Source organism: Pholcus phalangioides, unplaced genomic scaffold, assembly GCF_987345545.1.
Source record: "Pholcus phalangioides strain wild (caught in Gottingen) unplaced genomic scaffold, Ppha-v1.0 ptg000039l_1, whole genome shotgun sequence".
NCBI lineage: Eukaryota > Metazoa > Arthropoda > Arachnida > Araneae > Pholcidae > Pholcus > Pholcus phalangioides.
The window spans coordinates 8,572,411-8,597,310 of NW_028301625.1; the positions used below are offsets into that span (position 1 = coordinate 8,572,411).

A 24,900-nucleotide genomic window follows, 5' to 3' on the forward strand; every position below is an offset into this window, starting at 1 on the left:
TGTGGCCATCCGCCGGCAAAGAAGATATTTAATCATGCAATATTAAACTTATAATTAATGTACAAAGAAGACACAAAACCACAATGAGACCAGGTGACACCTCTCCCGAGAGGAACCTACAGTATTAAGGAATTATAAGTTAAAACAATATCGATGAGACATTAATTTTGATGGGACATTAGCATCCCGACCTGCAGTCTCATCCTCATCTAGCGACTGGAAGACCCCACCCTCCAGCCAAAAGACTAAATGGACAAACTAGCCCATACCAGAACGCTAGCAAGACCTTTGGTGGTTTCCAGTAGCTAAGCGGTCTCTGGGGTCTAAAGGTAAGAATTCTCTCTTGATATTAAGATTTAGTATTAAAAACATGACCCGGAGGCTGTCATGTTACACTTGGCTGAAGTTGGTTTTCTGTGGTTCCCAATTTTGAGGCGCGAATGCGAGCTGATCTTCCTTTTAAAAAGTCTCACCACAGAGAGCAACAGGCATACAAATGGTACAAATATTCAATCATTACACTTCACTTCTGAAGTATAGATGGCAGCGCTGAAAAATCAGACACAACACTATATATGCATTTAAACTGTTAGGTACACACATTCTCACTTTCAGCACAACTCATTTGGTAGTAAATTGCATATAGTGATAGACCAGAGTTCTTTTCTGTTTAAAAGAAAGAAAGTGAGGCCAGTTTATCTGAGCTAATGTGGACCTGACCTACAATTTTAGAATCAAAATTAAAAAAGATAAATTTGGGTGGCGAACATTTGTTCAATGTTAAACTGTTGCCCACCCATGCAGACGAAACTCTGAAAGATAAACATTTTTCATCATGTCTTCCTAACAACTTAAAAACTATGAATTTTTCATTATATAATGGCCATGAAAGTTTTGTTTTATTAACGTACTGTAATGTTCCCACAATTTCAAACATTTCAAAGATTATTGTATGTACTTTAAAAAATAGGCTTCCAATGTCGTCTGAACACACACACCACCCCATATACCTTCACATAATACTTGAAGTGTTCCCTACTCATTAGTACTGGACAATGTATCAATTTATAATAAATCACTGATGTAAGGCCCATATCGATATCACGATTTTGAATACAGTGAGGTATTGTTAATTCCTATGTCTTACATAGTGATGCCTATATAGTGAATGTGATTGCACAATGTTGTTACATTGGATTCCGCAGATATAGTGAGTGTGCTTACATGATGTTGTTACATCGGATTCTGCCAATATAGAGAGTGTGCTTGGGCAACGTTGTTACATCAGATTCCGCCGATATTAAACCTCGAAGTTGAAATGACAATGCCAATATAGTGAGTACACTTGTGTGATGCATAATATTGGTGGAATATGATATAACAACATCAGAGTTGACATGACAATGTCAATTTATTGAGTACACAAGTGCAGTATGTATATCATAATGATGAAAACATTGACTTAAAAACTCACCTACATGATGCCGATTTCAAGAGAATTGATTTTTTTGTATAGTTCTTATTCACAGAACTTGAATGAATTTTCTTCAGTGAATGTGTAAATATTACTTATTTGTGAGACATTTTTTTGAATTTGAAAAAAAAAATTCTTTGATTTTTGGGGAATTTTTTCCCAACCTTTTTTGCAATGTTAAAGCAATGGGGAGAGCTACGGTAACTAAATCTACAAATGCGAAATCATCAGAAATACTTTTTTATGGGGGGAGGAATACAGGGAATAAAAAACATTTGATAAATTTAATGTTTAACGGGTATGATTGAATTTGAGAAAAAAATATTCACATATTTTTTTTTAACTCTGCCTCACATAAATTAGAATAATGTACATTTTCAGACTTCTTGTATGTGTTGTTTTAACACACACATGAGTTTGTTAAAACAGTTATAAACTAATTACTGCTGTAAACTGATTCCCAAACAGTGTGCCACAGCACCAGAAGCAGCGACAAATTAATGCAATGTTGTGGGTTGGGGGCAGTTGATTGGAAGGTGCAACAAACTGGGGAGAGGGTTGGGATATCCCCAGAGAATATTTAATATTTTTGCTCCTGGGGAGGATCGCCCCCTCCGCCCCTCTTCAATTTGTCAGTAACTGGAAGGTAGGTGCGGTAACATATTTTCTTGTAACATATATCTTTTTCTCTTCTTCTCAAGGATTATTTTTAGGTTCTTGCTAAAAAGAAAATCACTGCAATTTTGAGGGCCTACCTCTTTTCTTCCAGGTATGCCAATCATAGGGAGATATGTTTCAAATCAAATTATATTGAAGGTGATGACAGAGCTTTGAGAGATCGCTAAACGATGTGCTATATCACCTTGGGGGTGCTATGCTATTTGTGCTGCAAATATTCTGCAGATAGTTTTATTAAACAATGTAGTGGACTGTGATTACGAAACAGTGAATACTGAGTTTGTGTATATTATGCACGCCCTCAGTGATTTACCCCCCCCCCCCAATACAAAGTGCTTTATCTGCTTATGGTAAGGATGGCATATCACATAGCTCCCACTTGTCCTACTTTTTGATAAAATGTCCTACTTTTGTTCTACTCTCTAGATTTTTTCCTTTCTAGGTTTTATCTTACTTTTCCTTCTTTTTTACCATATCTTTTCAACAAAATTTGTGTAACTTTTTTTAAATGAAATGGGAATCACACACACCATCAAAATATTTCCAAATAACACAAATGTAGTAGATTACAATTAATGATCCTGCTGAACAAAAGTTTATAATTTTTTTCAGGTTATTCAGGGGTGTATGTGAAGCTATGTGGTTTATTAATGTTTCTTTTTCGTAGTTTGAGGGTTCAAAAACTAATTTCTTGTCAATGCTTTGACTAATCATTAAAATCTTCCATCTGGATAGAAAAATAATTTTGTATTTACTACTTCATGGTCTTGGACTATTCATTGTACAGTAACCAGCATTCATCATTCAAAATTATGGTGCACATTTTTTGTACAGGTGAAACAGTCGTTTGCATAACAAAGCAATTGGATACTTAGTCCTATTCTAGGTTTTGTGACTCTTATGCTACAGAATAGAATTCAAATGCCTTCTGTATTTTTAGGGCATGCAGAGGTATAAACAATGTTTACAAAGAGCTAGAAATGAAAATGCTTCATTTCTCAAAAATAATGACACTGGCATTGAACAGTAAAATTTAAACAAATCCCTTTAAAAAAGGATGGACAACACAGTAAAACCATCTGGTTCACCTGACTTATTTTCATTGGACCTTGTAAGTTACAAATTTTGCACTGTGCTTTTGGAAGTGGTCCCGAAGGAGCATCATTCTTAAAAAACATACATCTCCTCATAATTTGCTGTGCATCGTGGAATAGAGTTGACAGACTGGACTTTGGGAGACTCCTCAATTAAGAATGTAACATGTGGGGTACATGGTAAGGAGAGAAAACAAAGAATTATCTGTGCAGTTGCTAGTACACGTTTTTGATCCAAAATTATTTTTGTTATCAAGTCATTTCTGTCATTTTTCTTTGGCTCAAATCAATCTTATAGAATACTGAAATAGTGATATGAGAAAAAATATATTTAAGAAATAAATACATTTCCGAGTTTTTTTTCTTTTCATAAGGCTATGATTATGATATTTTGGGGCTATCCTCCCCCTTGTCCTACGTTTTCTAATTTTTTGAGTTTGAGCCCTGCATATCAATATATCATTATATCAGGTTGACGATGTATCATGATATAAAATTTTCAATGTCGCCCAGTCCTACTATTCATACATGCCATTTTACCTAACTTGATTTTTAAAATAAATTTATGAAAAGCACCTGCTTCGGATAACTCAAAACTCTGTAAATCAAGGTCTAAATTAAGGGTTTCTAACTTCTTGCTTCTTAAGGGCCAACATATTAGTCAGCATCGTGGACCGCACCAGCAATAATACTCCAGTGTATAAGCCACACTCATAAAATTACCCGAAAAACTTGCAGATCTGTGTTCTCCATAAGTAATATGGTGAAAAATGACAAATTTGGCCATTCAAATTTTACCCTGGGCTCAATTTCTTCATAAACTGATACATATCCATTGCTTTTTTGGGTTCCCAGCAAGTAAATGTAATGCATCAAAAATTACTGTTTCTTTTGCAATTACATCCATAGTTTGAATTTTTTGCAGATGAAACATTTTTTTACATCTTTCTGCAATTATTTTTATCCCTTGCTCCTAATTTCATAACTAGTGGGGCCATATGGGTTGAATAGATGCTCAAGGAATTGATTCATTCACCAGTAAACTTTGTGACGTTGAGAGGAGTTTTATTGGGATGCAAATCATGCCAACCACCAATCGTGGATAGCATTGACTATCATGGGTAAACCTGAGATGGTACCAAGATAGAATGGACCAGCTTTGTATGGACCAGGCAGACTTCCTGTAGATGTGAAAGGATGTGCACATGCACCATTCCCTGGTGTTCCTGTATGTCCATGAGGTTACACTGAATCAGAGATTTGAGATACATGTATTCTCATTACTTGAGTTACTTTCTCTAAACAGAAAAATATCGGTATTTTTGTTAGATAAAGTGTTAGTCTGTTTCAACATGGAATGCCACCAACCTCCTATGTCGAAATCTAGAGATGTGTGTGAATGCTCTTCTCTGTTTCCGACACAAAAAATCATTGTGTCTGGGTGGGGAACTCTCTTGCTCAACAGCGCAATAAATATGAACCTGACCATCCCACATGACACATGGCTCTTTGAAATTATTAGGGTCTGTGTAGCCTAGTCAGTCTTAATTTCAAGGTGTCATTGTGAGTTGGCATGCACTTTAAAAAAGGTTTGTCACTGTGAGCAAAACATCAAACATGCATTCAGCTACAAATACAGATACCACAAAAATGCAAAGTACCCAACAAGGTGGTAGAAAGCGATGGAATAAAAATGTCCATAAAAAACTTTAAGAGCAATATGTGTGTATGAAAAGGCAGTGTGAACATAGCTAATTACTATCATCACTAGAAATAATGAATATAAATAGTCTGTTAATCACATCTGCTGTGGAAAATGATGGCTTAAATGATTATAAGAAAATTAATTTAATACACAGTAGTTGTATCTAGTCACGGGCTGCACAAAATCACCTCATGGGCCAGCTGTTGGCTACCCCTGGTCTAAATAATCTTGATATTATTGTATTTCTCAGAAGTTTAATCTACCATTTTATCTTTCAGTGAATCTCAAACCTTCACTATTTTCTATTCTTTGTTTTAATTTTCAGACTGTGGTATCATCTTCAGCTGAACCAGATACATACATTTTAAAGCGAAATAATAGTGGAACTGTGGAGTTTTATGAAATGAAAACAGGAGCAAAAAGAACAAAGATGATCATGCTAGGTCAGAAATTCTGTCTAAAAGCAATGAAATTTCTAATTGCATTGACTATGCAATTTGTCACAAAATAAAAAAGTTCAGAAATTATACTTTTGTGTACCTAAAACATGCAATAATAATGAAAAATTAATGATTCTGACTTGAATGGTTCAACACATTCTATTATATGTTTATAACAGCCCATCAACCTACAATTAAAAATGCTGTGAATTTTCGCATGTTTAGTTTATTTTTCAATTTATGTTACATTTAGCTGGAGATCCATAAAAGAAATCTATTCATCTATTAAGACTGCTTACTTTTCATGTTTTGAGCCATTATTTAATTTCACAAGTGTATGCACAAAAACCTCTTTCTATTATTGCACATTTAGATGTATGCATACATTATTTCACTTTTCAGATGATGGTGGTACTGAAGAAGTTTGTTCTGACAGCAAAATGTATGCAGTAGCTTGTTTAACTCAAGAGATGGCTTTGAAAATTGGACAAGCAGGACTTGTTGTATGCTTACATTTCTTTCTCTTTTTTTGATATAGTATATAACTAGTATTATCAAATATTATTTTTCAATGTTATAATAAAATATAACAGAAACTATCATAAAAATATCTAAAACAAAGATGTGGTTTTCTATCACCTTTAAATTTGCTAATACTGGTTACAATAGTACTGATTTTTGCTTCTAAAGAAGCTGTTTCTACAGTTGTTTCATAGCCTGTATGACTGATAAAGAATAATGAATATACCAGTTATTTCCAATTGTTTAAATGTGAAAGCTTGGATGCATTTGCTCAAACTTGGCTTGAATAGAAATTAGTGAGATTTTTTTAAATGAAAAAAATTTTTCATTTTTTCATTTCAAAGTGAAGTTTACAACTCAGTATAATTTTTAATTTAAAATGCCCAAATATTGTGTGTAATTAAATTTCTACAGGGCCATAGCAAAAAATTTGTTCCAAAGGGAGAGTAGCTGGTGGTTTTTTTGGGGGGAGGGATGAAACTAAACAGTACAATAGACTTAATCATATAATTCCATATATTCCAGTCGTTTTCTAACCGTTTGGATGCTGACCTCCAGGTCTCCCCATCCCTTGGTCACAGCTTTTCATTACCATTAGCTGAAGTTAAATTTTTCTCACTGTATTGATTTTCAAAACCTGAAAAATCAAAAATTACCTTTGAAAAATTTCTGAGTAAAAAATATATCTTTATTGCAAAAAATAATATTAACATATTATTCACCAGTCACGAGTTAACTCATGTTTTTTATATTCATACATAGCTGGTACGATGAGCAAGCTTTTCCCTAAAAACTGGTCTACAATAAATAATAAAAGTAATTTTTTTTTCTCTCCTCAGTGCAAAAAAACAAGACCACCAGAAAATGAGACAAATGATGTATTTCTTGTTTAATAGTCTCAAGTTTCAAAGTAAAAATGATTTTCAGTATGAGGAATAGCTGCTATGTATTGAAAAAATTGTTTTTAAAAAGTATAATGTTTGGTTTTATTTCTCAATTTCCTACTATAGACTTGTTAGTTTATTTTAAATTGAGTCACAGTTTTAGTTTGTTTCATGTGAAGTGTTTTTTTTTTCATAGGTGGAAAAATATTTCTGTAGTCATCGAGACATTGAATGGGCAATAAAAGGCAATAATTTATTTTTATTGCAGGTGATTATGTTTCTTCTTTAAAAAAAAAGATGAAATATCAGTGATTATTACCTCCATTTTTTTAACTGATTTATAATTAAAACCATCGGTGCCAGAACCTAGGGGCTGGGGCATTTTGAGGCCCCGGTAACATTTGAGTAACAGGGCTGAGCCCCCAATAATTTCTGAGAAAAAAAATGCAATGCACCTCTCTCCTGCGTATTTGCTTGAGTCCCAGATATACGGGATGACCAGCAACTTTAAGCCCTCCCGATGTTTTCGTCATGTCTGCACCCGATTACAACACACACACAGTAGCATGATGCTCTGAGTAGAGGCATACTAGCCTATCTTAATGAAGCAATAGGGGCCCCCCCTCCCAGATGGCAGCAGTAGAAAGAAGTATTATTTTCTTAGCCCATAACACATCAAAGAAAGCCTTTTTTGGATATTAATGTTAAGATGAACTTTGGATAGAAAAGTTTGACTGACATTAGTTTTCTTTTTTTGGTTTGGTGTAGTAATTAAAATAATGACTTAAACAAAAATAAAAATTTAGCAATCAAAAGGGTCAGTAAATGAAAATTTCTGTTTACTAGTATGATGTCCATATTTCAAAAACATGTCATACAGCAAAAAATTAATTACATTGAAACGTTGATATATTTGCATCAATAAATATCGGAGGTAAAGGGCACTATGTCAATTTTTATCAATATTGGGATAAGGCTATTGATTTGCAGTACTGTCATTAAATTGTACATAGGTATAGGATGCTAAGTCCTGATTCAATATGTAACAGAGATATTCATTTTATAAAACAAGCGAACTCACCCCATAGAAAGAGATAATAAAAAATCTTTAAACAGCTCTCCTATAAAATTTCCCTTTTGTGGCATGGTGCAGGGGTGTAGCCAGAAATTTCGTCCGGGAAGTACCACTTTCATTTTGGGGTGGGAGACCAAAGTGATAGAACAATAGATTTGGCCATCTTTCCCCCTTTTTCAGTCATTTTCTCACATTTTGGGGGGAACAAACCCCCAAGTCTCCCTCTCGCTACGCCCTTGGCATGGAGCCCTTTACCTGTGGCATACAGATATAAATATACCTCAATTTATACACGCATTATAAAAACTGATGTAATTAGTTCTTTTTTACTTTGTGGCAATGCTATAATAGTTTTATTGAATAACATGCATATGAGGAACAGTGTATGTAATTTTGATTCCCTACCAAATGGGGTTATCTATCACAAAAAGTTATTGTATGGCTTATATTTCAGCACTATTGAGATATGTTACACAGGTTTATGTGAAAATGCGGAGAGTAAAACTCAAGGGCGTAGCGAGTGGGAGGGACTTGGGGGTCTGGTCCCCCCCCCCCGAAATGTGAGAAAATGACTGAAAAAAGGGAAAAAGATGGCCAAATCCATTGTTCTGTCACTTTGGTCCCCCCCCCCGAACGAAATTTCTGGCTACGCCCGTGGTAAAACTGTTAGGGAAAGAATAATCTGTATAAAAATATGTACAAAAAAGCATGTTATAAAAAAATGTAACAAAATATTTACTTATTATGAATAATTGTTTGCTCCTTCCTTGTTTAGTTGCAATAGTAGTTGATAAACCAATTATTCTTGGTAAACATTTCTATCTTCCAACATATTTTATTAATTGTATTTCACTTAACACTTTTTCTTCTTTTTTGCATACAGGCTCGTCCAATAACAACTATTCACACATTAACAGAATTTGAGCTGACCCATGAATTGGATACTCCAACTCGAAGCAGTGATGAATATTGGACAAGAGCGAATACAGGGTTAGTAATTAAAAATGATCAAACACCATTTCACTAAAAACATTTATGTGTCATGTTTTGCTTTAAAATTTTAATAATGAAAACAGTGTTCATGAATGAAAGAAGAGTTAGACAAAGTTTTTTGGCATGTATATGGCATGCATGGCATTTAATTTTATATGTAGTTTTAAATTTATATTTTCAATAAAAACCCTGTAATCTGAACTCCCATAACCCAAATTGATTTGTGATCTGAACATATTTGTCTAGCTATGTTTTCTTTTCTTTTTTTTAAACTTAGATCTTGGAGGATTTTTTCTTTTCCCAAAGTCAGTTTTGATTGCTTTATGCTTGCTCATCTTCATTGTTGCACTTATTCTTCTTTGAGTGAAAACAACAGAAATTTTTTTTAAATACATCGTTGTTTAAAAAAGTGAGATTTCACCACCAAACTGCACTTCTGTTTGCAACCCATGCACATGGGAATTCTGTGATCTGCAAGGTTTCACTATAGGATCACTTTTCTGAGCAGAACATTGACTTTTGTCAATCACTTGGTTTCATCACCACTTATCATTATCACTTTTTGTCATCCCTTGGTGATGGCAAATTTTATGTTTGCACAGAACTTGAAGCGTGTTATGGATAACAAAATTTTATCTTTTGGGGATACAACAATATAACAAGCTTGAATTTAGAATATGAGAGTACTGAAGAAATAGTAGACATCGATAATGATGAGCTGGTAGCAGGGTTGTTTGGTTTAAACCGCGTTAGTTTTAACCTTGGTTTCAACCAAGTGGTTTTTTTTAAAGTGGCCTAAATATAATTTTTTCCCTGGAAAAATATATTGGTTCATTATTAGCCATTCATCAGAATAAAATAAAACCCGCATCGATACTCCCAAAGCAATGGAATTTCCTTTGGTGAAAGAAAAAAACCCTTAAAAATTGTACGAATAGATGATACTGTATTTGGCCAGTGGTATAATTTATTTTTTGCAACCACATCATTTCGGCTATTATGGATTCTATTTTCAGTTTCATGTTTTCCTTATCCTAGAAATTCACCCTGACATAACACACAGAGATATACACCATACAATAAAATATGATCAGTGAATTTTAAATTTATGCAAAAAATTTCAATTAATATTTCTTAAATAAGTTTGATTTACTTAAATTTACACAGACATTCAGCATAACCGAATGTTCAACAAATGAGCAGAATAGATTAAATACCAAACAGTAACCAAATATTGGTTCTATATCTATAGATTATCTGAAAAGAATTTCTTTAACATTAATATATTGCATTTTCTCCTTGCTCTAATCTCCATGATATTCTAAATGTATATCTCTAATTTGTATAATTACTCTTAACAAGAAGTTTACTTGTATGTTTTGCCACTTTAGTGAAGTGTTTTATGGGGCATGTTCACCATTAGGCATGTCTCTTGTTGTACTTGGAATGGACATCTTTGGACAGGTATGCCCATTTCTCATTATTAAATACATTAAATACAGTAATAGTCTGACATGCACAATTTTTGGTGAAAAAGATACGTTCTTTAAATGCAAGCGTAATCAGAGGATTATTGCTGCAATGGGGAAAGTCATAGTGATTATCAAGTAAAAATTGTTTAGTTAACCAAAATGCTATGTAAAATAAAACTACTCTGATTTTTGAGAAGCTACAGTATATGCTGAAGAAGCTGTTAGAAATGAATGCTGTGATTTGGAAATGAAATCCCAAGTCTTTTATGGAATCCCTCATTTTTTTAGACTGCAGTCTAAAATAGAGTGATCATGATCACAGTTCCTTACTACTCAAAGTCTGGTCTTATTGCCAGTCAAAAAAAATTTGTCTAATGTAATAATTATTATTGACAACGCTGGTCTGCTGCTCTCAATTAATTTTTACTCACTTGTGAAGGTGATTTTCTTTTCTTGCATCCAGATGCTAGTAGCTTCTTTCTATGGACCAGACCAAGGTGTTATATCAAAGCATACCGCACATCGTATTTCTTTGCATAGCTTTTAGGAAATACATACTTTTTTAAGGACTTTTTTTATGCCAAGTTCACCTCAGCATAATATCCAAAAAATGTTTCCTTGATATCTTGGGCTGAGGAAAAAGCCATCTCTCTCTACCATCCCACCATTTCCAGGGCCATTTCCTGAAGTTAAGAGATGCTACTAATGCCTCTACTTTAGCTCCTCACACCACAGTGCATGAACTAAGGAAGGCAGTTGTGAAGGCAGGGTAGTGGTGTAGATGGTAGCATGCTTGCCCGGTATGCAAGAGGGCCTTGGTTCGAGTCCCAGCAGAGACAAGATGACTTTTCTTTCCGAGTTCACCTCAGCATAATTTCCAGAAAATATGCTTCCTTTTTTTAAGGACCGTTTTGTAGATGCTAGGCAAATTATATGAAACTATAGGTATCACGATAATTTTATATTTTTATGTGGTACATTATGTAGGAATAACTTCAGTTTTGATTAAAATTTTTACAGAAAGACAGGTGTTTTCTCCAAATTTTAATCCCAATTAACTAATATTTATATCCCAGGATGACTTCACTTTCCTCTATCCATACAAAGGTTATTAAAAGCTGGCTGGTGTGAAGACATATTTTTTTGGAAAGAGAGAAAATTCAACTGTCCCTGCAGGGATTCGAACCCACGTCCTTTCACTTTTCGGGTGAACGCCCTAGACCACTAGACTACAGAGGCAATGAATATCTCAATCTTTCCTTGGAACAAAAATATATCTTCACATCAGCCAACTGTTAATAACCTTTGTATGGATAGTGGAGAGTGACGTCATCCTCGGATAAGTCACCATCTGGTGGTATTGTCAGCAATGGTGAGCTGTGGCCGGAATTGCGTCCAACCATCCATGTATGGTCCCATTCAGTGCACATGAGCTGTTAATAACTTTTGTAATATTTATATGTATTTGTATGTAAAATTTTACCCCCTCTTTCGGGAATTTGACTTGCATTGTTGTGGTTTTCATGTGTTGCATATCTTTGAAAGAAGCAGTGCCTCAAAGGCTGAGGAAGCACAAGTAGGCCCTGTGATCATTGGTTGGATAGCTGTTGAAAAATCTTGGATTTTCAACCAAAAAATAAATCTTTGAATTAAGCATCAAGTCATTCAACCTCCTGGTAATGCCAACCACTAGTGTTGGGGAAATATTTATTTGTGCACTATTGTGTTGGCCTCTCAAAGGCCTATACAAGAGGACATGGTGGATTTACACATAGATGTTTTGTAACATTTGACAAGAAGTGAGAGATCGTGGGAGAATTAACAATAGTGGAAGGGAGCTTGTTCCATTCAACTATGGTATTAGGAAAGAAACCATTTACAACAGTCTGTAGAGGCAAAAATAGGTTTTAATTTTTTGGGGTGGTCAAGTCTATTGGAGACATAGGAAGGCTTAGTCAGAATACCGGTCGTATCAAAGTTTAGGTGACCATGAGCAACCTTATAAAGCATGGCTAAGCGGGAGATAAGTCTGTGAGTAGCAAGTAGGTGGAGATTAAGTTTGAGTTTAAGATTGGAAATGGAGCTGAAATATTAAGTAAAATGAGCTCATGGCGACAACAGCCTTTTGCTCCAGAACTGAGCCACGAATCGAACAGCCGCAAAGACCTTATTAAATCAATATTTACTGTATTGCATACAAAACTCTTACTCTATATAAAATACAGTCAAACCTCTATTTTAAGAATAAGATGAAACCAACATTTTTATTCGTTAAGTCGAGAAAAATCGTTATATCGGGTTGGGTTAACACAATGTTGAGAGAGAAGTGGTGCTTGATTTTCCTCGATTGGCAAATTTTCTGTGATTTTAGCATGAGTTGGCGATTTTGTTTACTTTTGGCCTAATTTTTGGTGATAATTGGCAGTGCCTCATATTTTCTCGTGTTTCGAAGCCCAATTTCCTGTATTATTCTCCAGCAAATACGGTCAACCAAGCTATGATTATGCTGTCTAAAGGGGGTCTCTGCCATCTTAATTTTTAGTCCTATTTTTTTCTACTTTTTATAATTTTTTGAGTGGGAGCCCTGTATGTATTATTTAATGGTTTAAAGGTTGTTATCAAAAGTAATGATTGTTAAGTTGGGTTGTTAGTATTGCAGTGAGGTCAGTGATACACAAATAGGTCTAGAAAATTAGTACAGAAAAATTTAAAGTGATTGATATTTGCATCATCAATTGATCTTAGTGAACCAGTTATTGAACAAGAAAACTTTATTGAGCTATTTTATCTTGATTTTCTTGTAAATATTTTTTTCAGTTCTGGGCACTTTTTTTTCCTTTAAAGAACAACATATATTGCTACCCTCATATGATCTGCTATTCTGAAATTTTTTTAAATTATAATATTATAATTTCAGCTAGAAAAAGCTGAAAAATTTGCCAAAATAAAGATTCTCCTTTCTTCCTTCAGTAAAACATAACTCTTATTCAAAAATTGGTGTGCTAGTCAGATAGTTAAATTAGACATTTTTATCAGAATAATAATGTTTGCACATGTGAAGGGAAAAATGTTAGAAAGTTATAAAATAACCAGAAAATTTTTTCAGTTTTACAGACTCGTGAAATATTTTTCTTCATGATATACTTTTCTATATTTTCCACTTCAGAGAAGCTTCATTCTAAGACAGAAGCCAAAAAATTTCAGCTATCTTCCATACTATTCACATTGGTTGCCTGCAACTCACAGACAGATTTGCCTCAGCCTCATAGATGTAAGTCGATAGAATTCATTTTGTTTTTTATTTGATGGAATACGTATTTTCAGTAATCTCTCACTTATACACCCTCTTGTTTATACGTTTCTCTCAGTTATAAAATGATTTTCTGTATTCCTGGCCCAAAGATATAGGAAAATGTTATTTCTCGTTCATTTGTATAACTTCATTTATCTTACTCATTTTACAATGTGCCTCTCAGTTATGAGTCACAGAAAATTTTGATTATTTCGTTGTTTTTTTTCCTCCAAAAAGGCTTTTTCAAAGAGTCTAAAAAGATTTTTAGTAGGAAAGTCATTATATGGCTGACTTCATTTCTTATATTTGTTCTTAAGAGGGTATTTTGTTCCATGGTAAAGGTATGATTCCAGTTTAAAAATGCTCAACAGATTTTCAAAAACTACCCTGTACCAGTTTTGAGAGTAAAAATACAGTGTGTAACAAAATAAAAAATATAAATTTTTATACGGTCCTCCTGTGCTCTAACTTGCAATTATAAAGTTGTTGTCCTGTCTCTCCTGATGCCAACAAAAAAAAATTCCAGGTGTCCAAGTACAATATTCATAGAGATATTCAAATTCAAACAATGGAGGAAATTTGGGAAAGAACAACCTTATACAAATGCAGAAAAACCATTTTACCCATATTTAATGCTGTTCTTTCTCTAATTTCCTCAGTTTTTCGAAGTCAAATATCTCTGTGAATATTGTACTTTAGAAAAATGTAATTTTTTTTTCATCAGGAGAGACAGGGCAACAACTTTCTAATTGGCAGTTAGAGCACATACAGGGAGGTCGTATAAAGTTTTAGATTTTTTAATTTGTTACACACTGTATTTTCACTCTCAAAACTGGTGCAGGGTAATTTTTGAATACCTGTTGAGCATTTTTTAAATTGGAATCACGTCTACGATGGATGGTTGAGGTTGGAAAAATGTGTATAAATTTTGTTATGTGTACGAGAAAAATTTTTTTTTTACTATTTCATGTATAACGATGTATGGATATGATAAAATAACTATCGTAATCAATATATTATTATGAATATTATTATTATATTATATTATATATTATTATGATATATTAATATATTATCATTTATTATTATGAATATGTTGATTATCTTTGTTTTTAGCATGTGTAAGTTTTTTATAGTGTATGTATATTTCAAAAAATTACCATCGCGCAGACAGAAGAAACTCTACATAATGGAGATTTTTACAATCGTATTTATATTCAGCACCCCAAAATTAGTCTAAAAAAACTTATTTTACTCATGTTAAGGAAAAAAAAGTTAAAAATTTTTTAACCAGTGTTATTGTTTCTACATAGAATAAAGGCTATTTTCTTTGTTTACAAATAAAAAAAATTGCATAATTCATGATAATTAACCGTAGAATACTAACTAAAATAAAAATTGATAAAATTTGTATTTTTACTGCCTATACGTCTATGTTTTTGAGACGTAGAGTTGGAATTCTAGGATTAATGATTATTTACATAAATTTTATAGCTTTTTTTTTTTTCATGAAACCCTCATTATATTAACACTTTCCCCCTTTAGTAGGGTTGTAATAAGATTTTTGTATTCAAGCATCAGAAATTCTTGCTTCCTAGGTTTTCAGTATGCATGTGTATATTTTGAAAAAAGTTAAATAATTGATATTTCATTTCAGTAATGACTGACTTTAGCAGTGACAGATAATTCAGAAAAATTCTAAATGAAATTTCATTTGTAAAGAAAATTTATTTAGAACTATACATTCTAGCCATTTTTGGCAAAACATTCAGCATTTTAAGAAAAAATTATTCTTTATATTGCAGATATACAGTCTGTTTATTTTATACATGAAGTGCCAGAAAAAATTGATACACCCACCTAATATCATGTAGGTCCCTCTCGAGCACTCAGAACAGCTACAACATGACATGGCATGGACTCCACTAATGTGTGAAAGTATTCTGAAGACAATTCACACCATGATTCTCTCAGGACAGTCCACATAATGATGTGAGGTGATTTTGTACAGCACATAGCAAGGTTATCTCATATACAAATACAACGCCACAACAGGCAAATTGCCCAACGAGGTGGCTGACTTAAGAACATCATGGATCCCCGAGCCATTTTTTGCAGGCCCTACCTACTACTGCTACACCACACATGCACCCCGCCCACAACCCCCCACGGAACCCCCAACGAATCGGTACATGCGCGAATGTGCGTGTACGTGTAGTGAAACCTGACGTGAAGTTTTTGTTTCTCTGTAATGCTTGTTATGTGTAGTGCTGCCATCTGCCACCAGTTTTTCTAACTATGAGTGAAGTGTTATGATTGAATGATTTATCGTTGTAGGACTGTTGCTCTCTGTGGCGAGACTTTTTAACGGGGAGATCGGCTCGCATTTGCGCCTTGAAGTTGGGAACCACAGAAAACCAACTTCAGCCGACCACCACTGTGGGGTTCGAACCCGGATCCTCGCATCGCGAGTCCGTCACTATAACCACTCAACCACCACAGCGGCGTACAATAATATTCATGTCTGGGATTTAGGTGGCTTACGAAGGATGCTGAAATCAGAAAAGTGTTCCTGGAGCCACCCTGTAGTAATTTCCAATCTGTGTAGTGTCGCATTGTCTTGTTTGAATTGCTCAAGTCCTTCGGAATGTACTCAGGATATGAATGGAAGTAAGTAATCAGAAAGGATGCTTATGTACTGGTCACCATTCAGAGTCGTGTGTAGTCTTATCAGGGATCCCATATCATGCCAACTACACATGTCTCATACCATGACAGAGCCTGTACAAGCTTGAACTGTCTCCTATTGATATGTAGGGTCAATGGTTGGTTGAAGTTTTCTCCATGCTCGTACAGATCCACCAGTCTGATACAGTTGAAAACTCTACTCAAAGTCAATGTGTTTCTAGTCGCCAACAGTCCAATGGCGGTGCTGGTGAGCCTAGTCAAGTTTTGTGCCTTGCAGTCATCTAAGGTAGCTGCTGTGGTGGTTGAGTGGTTATAGTAAAGAAGTCACATTGAGAAGACCCAGGATCAAACCCCACTGGCGCTGCAGTGGCAATAGGTCAAAGTTGGTTTTCTGTGGTTTCCAACTTTGAGACGCGAATGCTAGCTGATCTCCCTGTTGAAAACTCTCGTTACAGAGAGCAACAGGTCTATAACAGTTTAAATCTTCAATCGTTATACTTCACTCATAGTTTGAAAATAGATGGCTGATGGCAACACTCTATAACAAGCATTACACAGAAACAAACTTCACATTAGGTTCACAACACGTACAAACACATTACAATCTGCACCAATTTGTTAGAAGAGCCACAGAAGGATATGGACAAGGTGCATGTGTGGTTCAGTAGTTATCCAAGGTACTCAGATGAGCCTTCAGCTCTGAAAGCCTTTATCAAGGAGGGACCATTGCACAATTTGCATACTGACATTTGTTCATATCGCTCTATTGAAATCTCTTGTGGTTTGAGGCAGTTGTATGTCTATCTTTTGAAAAGATTCTTGTCATCCATCCTGTTCCTTCAGGGTCTTTTTCCTAGTGAACATTGCGCTGAGAAACAAACTTTTTTGTTGGCATCAGGAGAGACAGGGCAAAAACTTTCTAATTTGGTTTTGGGGCACAGGGTATTCATTTAAAAAGTTATTTTTTTATTTTAATAACTATACAATACAAAAGATTTTAACAGCTGTCTGATGCGAAGATATCTGGCATCATCCTTGATAATTATACAATGCCTTCAAACGTGATGACATATCTGACTTTTACACATTATTTGGATACTTTTTCTAATTAGAAGTATGTCTCTAGGATCAATAATTCATTGTATCAGTAACAAATACAAATTTGTATGTTGTATTTGTATGTTGCCATGTGTGTTGTTACAAAACACAGGACATTTTACTGGTGAACCATTTATCCTAGAGGCATACTTCCAATTAGAAAAAGTATCCAAATAATATGTAAAAGTCAGATACGTCATCCATGTTTGAAGGCATTGTATAGTTATTAAAATAAAAAATAATATTTTATACGCACACCCAGTGCCCCGAAACCCAATTGGAAAGTTGTTGCCCTGTCTCTCCTGATACCAACCTATTGCCTAGCACTTTGTACTTATTTACCTATGCACTCTGTGTGTGTGTGAAATATTATTCCATTTTTAAAATTTATGCTCCAAAATAGATGAGTGGGACTTGCATCCTTGTAAAATTCAACACTACATTTTTTCTGGGGAATACTTATCTCATGATAATCATCTCACTCTTAAAAAATGTACAAAAATCACATATATCTAGGACTGTTTTTCCATATGGAAACAGCCCTCAATATTTATCAAAATCAAATACATAATTTACCACTTCAAACACAATAATATTGCTACACATACTATATATATTTGAATTGTTATTAATTTTTCATTAATTATTCTTGTCTTTAATTAATTTTGCAGACACTTTTTCGCACAAATGAAAAAAAAATTACTACTGCCCAAAGAGCATTTGAAATTGCCCTTTTTGGGAGAACCATAATGACAGAGAACATGCATAAATGTGGCGTAAAAAAATTTGGATATATTACAAGAACTCAGAACATATTATCAAAGTTTTCACTTTTGTATGTAAGTATATAATTTCAATTTACATTTGTTGTTCATTGACAAAATTTTTTTAAATATAATTATGTTGTATATTATTCTTTGTTTGTTCATTCACAATTAAACATATATCAATACAAGTTTTCTTCTGCTGATACCTAGCACAAAATACAGAAATATTCAATTAAGCATAGGCCTATACGGTAATTTTACTGTAATAAAACTGCAGCTTACACATTTATTCCATAAAAATTATTCCTTAAACTTTTTTTGCAGAGGGTGTAACAACAATTACAATGCGTGAATTAGTCTTAATTTAGAAATGTATTAGGCTATATAGTGCATTCTATATGAAGTAAGATGCATAATATTTGTAATATATACATTTATATTTCATTAGTTCTCATTCCGAATTTCTAAAATAATTGAATCTGCACACAAGAAAGTTTGGGCTTATTATGTACCATTGGAGAGTTTTACCAAACCAGCTGAAGTATACGACTCTATTCAGCAGCAAATGCAGTTTTATGGTGAGGTGAGTTGATCATGTATATTCCTTCAATAACAAGAAAATGCTAATTTTTTTTTTTAAATTTAAATTTTGTGCTCTGTCATATAAATGCAATTCTTTCTTTCCAAACAGAGCTCTCCTCACTGTGTTCAAAAATGGCAGGGTAAACAAATTCTATTTAAAAGCAAGTTGAGCAGAATTAAAACTTTGTCTATTGAAATTTTATGTAAATCAATAACTAGCCATCGGGTAGAATAGTCAGCTTATCAATCTTCAACTTTGCCGTAGTGGCAGCTGTTGGTCATGTTACAAGTTTACTCAACCACCTATTTCTGAAGAAATATAATAAAATAAGGGCAGACTAAAAAAGTTTTATTTGCACTATAAATTTTCTTTTTTTATCAAAGAATTTTCTAAACAATTTAAAAATTAGATGAATGCATTTGAGGACAAATACAATGCTGTTGTGCCGTTGTATTTGTATTGTATTGTTAAGATGTCGGTTAAAGGTTATCTTCTCTAAAGCAAAATTTTTAAAGCTCCAGCACAAACCACCATTACCACTATTTATTAACTTTATCTACCGTGGTAGTGACCTACGGGGGTAAGAAATTACTATGGAATATAGAAAATATAATCACTCAGTTAACATACATACCACTATTTTTTTTCTCTATGGGCCATGAAAAATCACTAATTTCATATTTGTTCAAGTATATTTCTAGTGGTAGTTGCAATATAAATGGAAATTTGTTCTTGAAAAGTTTTTCTACTATTACTGAACATGTGTTGAAAGAATTTTACAGATGTTAAAAAAAAAGAAAATTTTATTTTTAACTGTTTAAAAGATAATTTTTTCTTTTTTCCTCCTAAGTCACCTCTGCTGTGTCCTTAAAATTTTTCAGACCTATCAACTCTCCAAATTTTTTTACCCTTCCTTCTGCTCTTCGTAATTTTTAGAAATTTCTCTCGATTTTAGCAGAAAAATTACAAGTGGTAACTGCATGTATATCATTTTCAGCATACATTTTGTGAAATGAAGAATGGAGTTGCCAAATAATCGCGGATGACAAAAATCTTGCAGTTCTTGATAGACAGGCAGTTTTCCAACTATGAAACAGGTTTCTCAGTGAAAAATAGCGCTTGACTGACAACTGGTTGTGCATTTGGTCCTTTGCAGTGTGATGATAATCATGCTTGTCTAGCATCAGCCTAACTGATTCTGTTTTTTCATTTTTTATACACGATGTTTCAGAAAACCAGTTGCAGATGCATACAGATGTTTCAGAAAACACTTGCCAGTGTAAAGTAACTTCAAACATTTTATTTAGACAGGAAAAATGGTAGTACCTTCATAAGGAAAGACAAAGAGAATACAAAACTACAAAAGGTGAAACAAAAAGAACGTTGCCACACATATGTAACATAATACACACTCTGAGGGGTGAACAAGATTAAGTGAAATACTATTGGGGGACTACTAGATTAACAATACAGTGTAACATGAGGGGCCTGCAAGTTGCCGATATTATGATGGGAAGTCCTGCGGATCGCCGGCGGGAACTCTGCAGGGATCATTATCAAACTCAGTTAAATTATGATAAATGATATGAAATGAAAGAAATGTTTCTGCAAATATAATTATACATGAAAATGCAATATTTTACCTTCATGCCATCAGAGGGCCAAGGACCACCTTGTGGTTAGTAAACATCATGAGAATTTCAAAGTGCAATAGACCTAGTGTTGTAGACCCTGCTCAGACGTCTCGTCCCGCTTCACTCCGTGCAAAGGGTTGCTCTTCCTTCGTTATCATAAGTTGATGGACCAGTTTCGTATTGTGATGCTGCTGGAGTAGCTCCGCTTTTCCTCTCGTTGGTCGTCTCTCTGCTTGTCCAGTGGTCTGCATGTAAAATCAAGAAGGGATGCCCTCTCATCGGGGATGGAATATTGCTGACAGACTTTGGAACATGTCTATGTCCATCCTGAACTCGCTGGTGTAGTGTTTTGCTGAACTTTTTATGCCATCCGGAGATGATGATCTAGACTATTCTTCCATTATTAAAGTTGTGAGAAACTCAAAGAACAAAGTATGCTCTGACGGACGATTTGGTGAGAACGTTTCAATAACATTCTGTGATATTTTCTAATGTTAATGTCTTAAAGAAAAATTTGTTTGTTACATCGCTTAATCCTAAAAATATTTTAACAGATCTATATTGTTAATAAATGATACTAATGGAAGATACTGTGTGTTATTTCATTGTTATCATTCGAAAATTTACTTCAATGTTGGGTAACATTAAAACAAACCGGTAATGTACTACTAATAAATCGGTACACCAGCTCATAAGAACACTAGATTCAGCATATATGTAGATTTCTCCCTCCCCAGTTTCATTAGTTCTGTCACACCATCAGAATCACCACCGCTGCCCTTAGCCACGCTTCCAAATTGGTCTTTGTTTGGTGTGGCATTTCATGGCTGGGCTGGATTCTGCTTTGTATGAGCAATTTCTATAGGTTACAGTACTGCCGTGGTGGTCTGTGGGAGCTATGTGTGGTTGCTGTCATGTGGGGGGCGAAAATGTGTGTAAAAGCTTGAGCAATACAGTTGCACTGAAAATAAAACTGGGGACATTCTAGATTGCAGAACAATTGAGTGGCAAATGTTTTGCACATTATGTTCTAGTAAGGGAAGTCTACTACTAAACCACACATGTACCTCGTCCATATTCCTCTGCAGAACTTCTAACGAATTGGTACATGTTGGAATGTGTGTGTATATGTGTTGTGAATCTGACGTGAAGTTTGTTTCTATGTAATGTTTGTTATATATGTGTAGTGCTGCCATCTGCCACCAATTTTTCTCACTACGACTGAATACTTTTATCATTGTAGGCCTGTTGCTCTATGCGGCGAGACTTTTTAATGGAGAGATCGGCTCACATTCGCGTTTTCAAGTTGGGAACCACACAAAACCAACTTCAGTCGACCACCACTATGGCGATGGTGGGGTTCGAACCTGGATCCTCGCGATGTGAGTCCGTCACTATGAACACTCGACCACCACAGCGGAAGTCTGGGTGGGGGGCACTTTTTTTAACCAATTAAGAATTTTTTTGAAATGAAAAAAAAAAAAATGATTGGGCCGGGAGTGGAAGCTTCCCCCAATCCCGGGAGAATCTCCGGATTTCTGGACTCCAAAAGTTGGTACATCTTATCTTTGTTTGACTTGGAATCAAAGGGCATAAAATGTATTTGTTCAGCTATCAAACATCAAACAACTTGATTTCTTAATTTTCCCCTGCCACATTTTACTGGTGAACCGTTGATCCTGGAGGCAACTTCCTATTAGAAAAATTATCTAAATAACATGTAGAACTTAAATTTCTTGATTCATGTTGCAAGGGTTATAGTTATTAAAATTAAAAGAACTAACTTTGAAGATGTATTTGAATTCAAAAATTGTAGGAAATTTGGGAAAGAACAGCATAAACTAACGGACATTGTTTTTTTTCCTCATTTATGCTGTTCTTTTCCAACATTTCTCCGCTTTTTTAATTCAAATATCGCAGTGAATATTGCACCTAGAAATATGAAATATTTTTTGTTTGCCTAAATTATTTTGTTGGCTTTATTATTATATGTTTTGTTATTTTATCATATACAGGGTGCATAGGAAAGTCCCTTTATCCTGGAATAACTTACGAACTGTTACGATCCTAGAAACATACTTCCAATTGAAAAATGGATCAAAATATATTGTGTAGATCTCAGATACGTCATTGATATTGCAAAGGGGTTGTATAGTTATTGAAATAAAAATAATTTTTTATTTGGTCACCCTGTCCTTAAAACCCAATTAAAAAGTTGTTGCTTTGTCTTTCCTGACCCCCTAAAAAATTTTCATTAAAAAAAGTGCAATATTCACTTGAATTCAAAAATATCACTGAAAATGAAGGAAAGAAACCCATAAACTAATGAACGAGCTCATTCTATACTTCATATGCTGTTCTTTCCTTCATTTTCAGCAAAAAAATATTTCGAATTCAAATCTCTCATAAAATATTACACTTGGAACATAGAATTTTTTTTGTTGGGTGCACGAAAGACTTTTTTCGAACAGGGTGACCAAATAAAAAAATCAATTTTTTAAAATTTTAATAACTGTACAACCCATTACAATATAAATGACCTATCTGAGGTGCCTACACATTTAGATACTTCTTCCAGTTGGTAGTATGTTTCTGGGATCAAGAGTTCGCGAATTACTTCAGGAGAAAGGGACTTTCCTATTCACATTATATATAGGCCAAAGTTATGACATTATTTTATGTTTATTCTCTGCGCCAACATCTATTCATGTGGTAATTATTTTAATGGCTATAATCATAATGGTTCCGTAGTATTATTTTTCCTTTTATGAGAAGCTGTCTGGCAATGCTTCAGCACACTTGTTGCATGACTGTGTGTATTTTTTGGTTTCTGATTTAACTAGAATTAATCCACTTTAAACTTCTAAACAATTACCTAGAATAAATTGTTCAGGTTATGGGCATCACAAAATTCTGGTTGCATCCAGCATCCTCTTAAAAATTTTTGCAGGATAATTGCGCTGTTGTGAATCGGCATCTTCATGAGGTGTTTCTATTCTAGCATGATTAGGCTTAGCCATCTTATGTACTGTGTGATTTACTAAGATGGAGTTCAAAGTAAATATCAAGAAACTCTAAGGTTCCAAGAATTGGACAAAGTGGAAGAGACAAATAGAATTACTTTTGTGGCCCAACAATGTTTTGGGCATTGTGAATGGCAATCGTCCTGAGCCGACCAATCCTGGTGTGGCTGCCAATGCTAAAAAAAAGACTGCTTTTCAGACAAAAAGTAAAGTGTTCATGAAAAGTGATGCTTTAGCTCAATTGATATTGGTGGGTGCAGTGGATGATGCTGATGCAGAATTGACCTCAACTTGGCGAAGTCAATCCGGGAAAAGCTAATCTTCATTTATGAGCAAAGTTCCGGACAGAGTGTCGACTGTCTTATGGAACTGTTTTTCACCAGCAAGATTCCTGAGAGGATATTATAACTTTAATTTCGCAGCTTCAACAGAATTTTAGTGAACTCAATGATGAGTTAAAAAGATTTGTGAAAACAGAGCTGCCAGATCTTCTACTGATGAGCAGGATCACGTCCACTCTTCCTGCAAAATACTTTGAGTTTAAGAGCGTATGGAAGTCTGTTCCTTTACAAGAAAGAACAATTAATAAGTTGACAGAAAGACCTGCTTATTGAGATGAGGCTACCTGTCAAGCCCAAAATTTTAACCTTGGTGGTGTCCTCGGCCTTTCAAAAAGTTTGACAGAATTGCATTTGCAGGAAAGCTGGTCATCTGCAAAGAATTGTAGACAAAATGGTAAGAAAGATAAGTCGGTTTGTGATGCCTTTTTATGTGTTCTTCAGATAATGTTCAGTCAGATAGTACATGGCTTGCTGATAGTGGAGCATCAGCTCATATGACAAGTCACAGTGAGTACTATGTGTCATTTAATCCCTTCATAATACCAAAAACGATGCACATAGGAAACAGCGAGACAATCCTTGCCTATGGAGAAGGAATTGTTGAAATTGAAATACTCATTGGGAGATGGATTAAGAATCACCTAGAATCTGTGTGGTATGTTTGTAACATCAGCAAGAATCTATTCTCAGTTAGTCAGACTCTGAATAAAAGATTTGAATTTCAAGCAACTAAGCAAGGTGTGCTTTTACTAAAAATGGAATTATGCATTTGACTGAAGATAGAACTGTACAAGGGCTGTATGCCTTGGATATGAGGGTAGTGATTTCAGTAAAATCTGCTGAAGTACACATTGCTACAGCTCAAATACTTCTACAAATACGGCACGAGAGAGCGGCTGTGTCATCAGAATTCAAAACATGTGAAGGCAGTTTTGGACAAGTTTAGAATCTAAGAGTTCTGATGGAGAATTATGCGAGGGGTTTAACTTCAGGAAGCAGTGCCATCTTAACGCATGGGCCCGGGGGCCTCAAGAGAAAATGGGCCTCACAAAAATGAGATCTGGTAAAAAAATTTTAGAATTTACCAGGTAGGGCCTCAAAAAAACCACTTGGCCCAGGGGCCCATAATGCTCTTAA

At 34.5% G+C, this 24,900-nt stretch overlaps 1 protein-coding gene across 1 annotated transcript in view; it reads left to right on the plus strand.

The window, feature by feature from the left end:
• LOC149065537 (uncharacterized) overlaps positions 1-24,900 on the plus strand; it is a 112,351-nt gene that overhangs the window by 44,399 nt on the left and 43,052 nt on the right. Inside the window, exons 19-26 of the mRNA XM_089254063.1 lie at positions 5,277-5,394; positions 5,794-5,894; positions 6,994-7,065; positions 8,756-8,862; positions 10,257-10,329; positions 13,504-13,608; positions 18,087-18,254; positions 18,631-18,765. Of these exons, the coding sequence (XP_089110189.1) occupies positions 5,277-5,394; positions 5,794-5,894; positions 6,994-7,065; positions 8,756-8,862; positions 10,257-10,329; positions 13,504-13,608; positions 18,087-18,254; positions 18,631-18,765 (879 nt within the window). The remainder of the gene's footprint in view (positions 1-5,276; positions 5,395-5,793; positions 5,895-6,993; positions 7,066-8,755; positions 8,863-10,256; positions 10,330-13,503; positions 13,609-18,086; positions 18,255-18,630; positions 18,766-24,900) is intronic.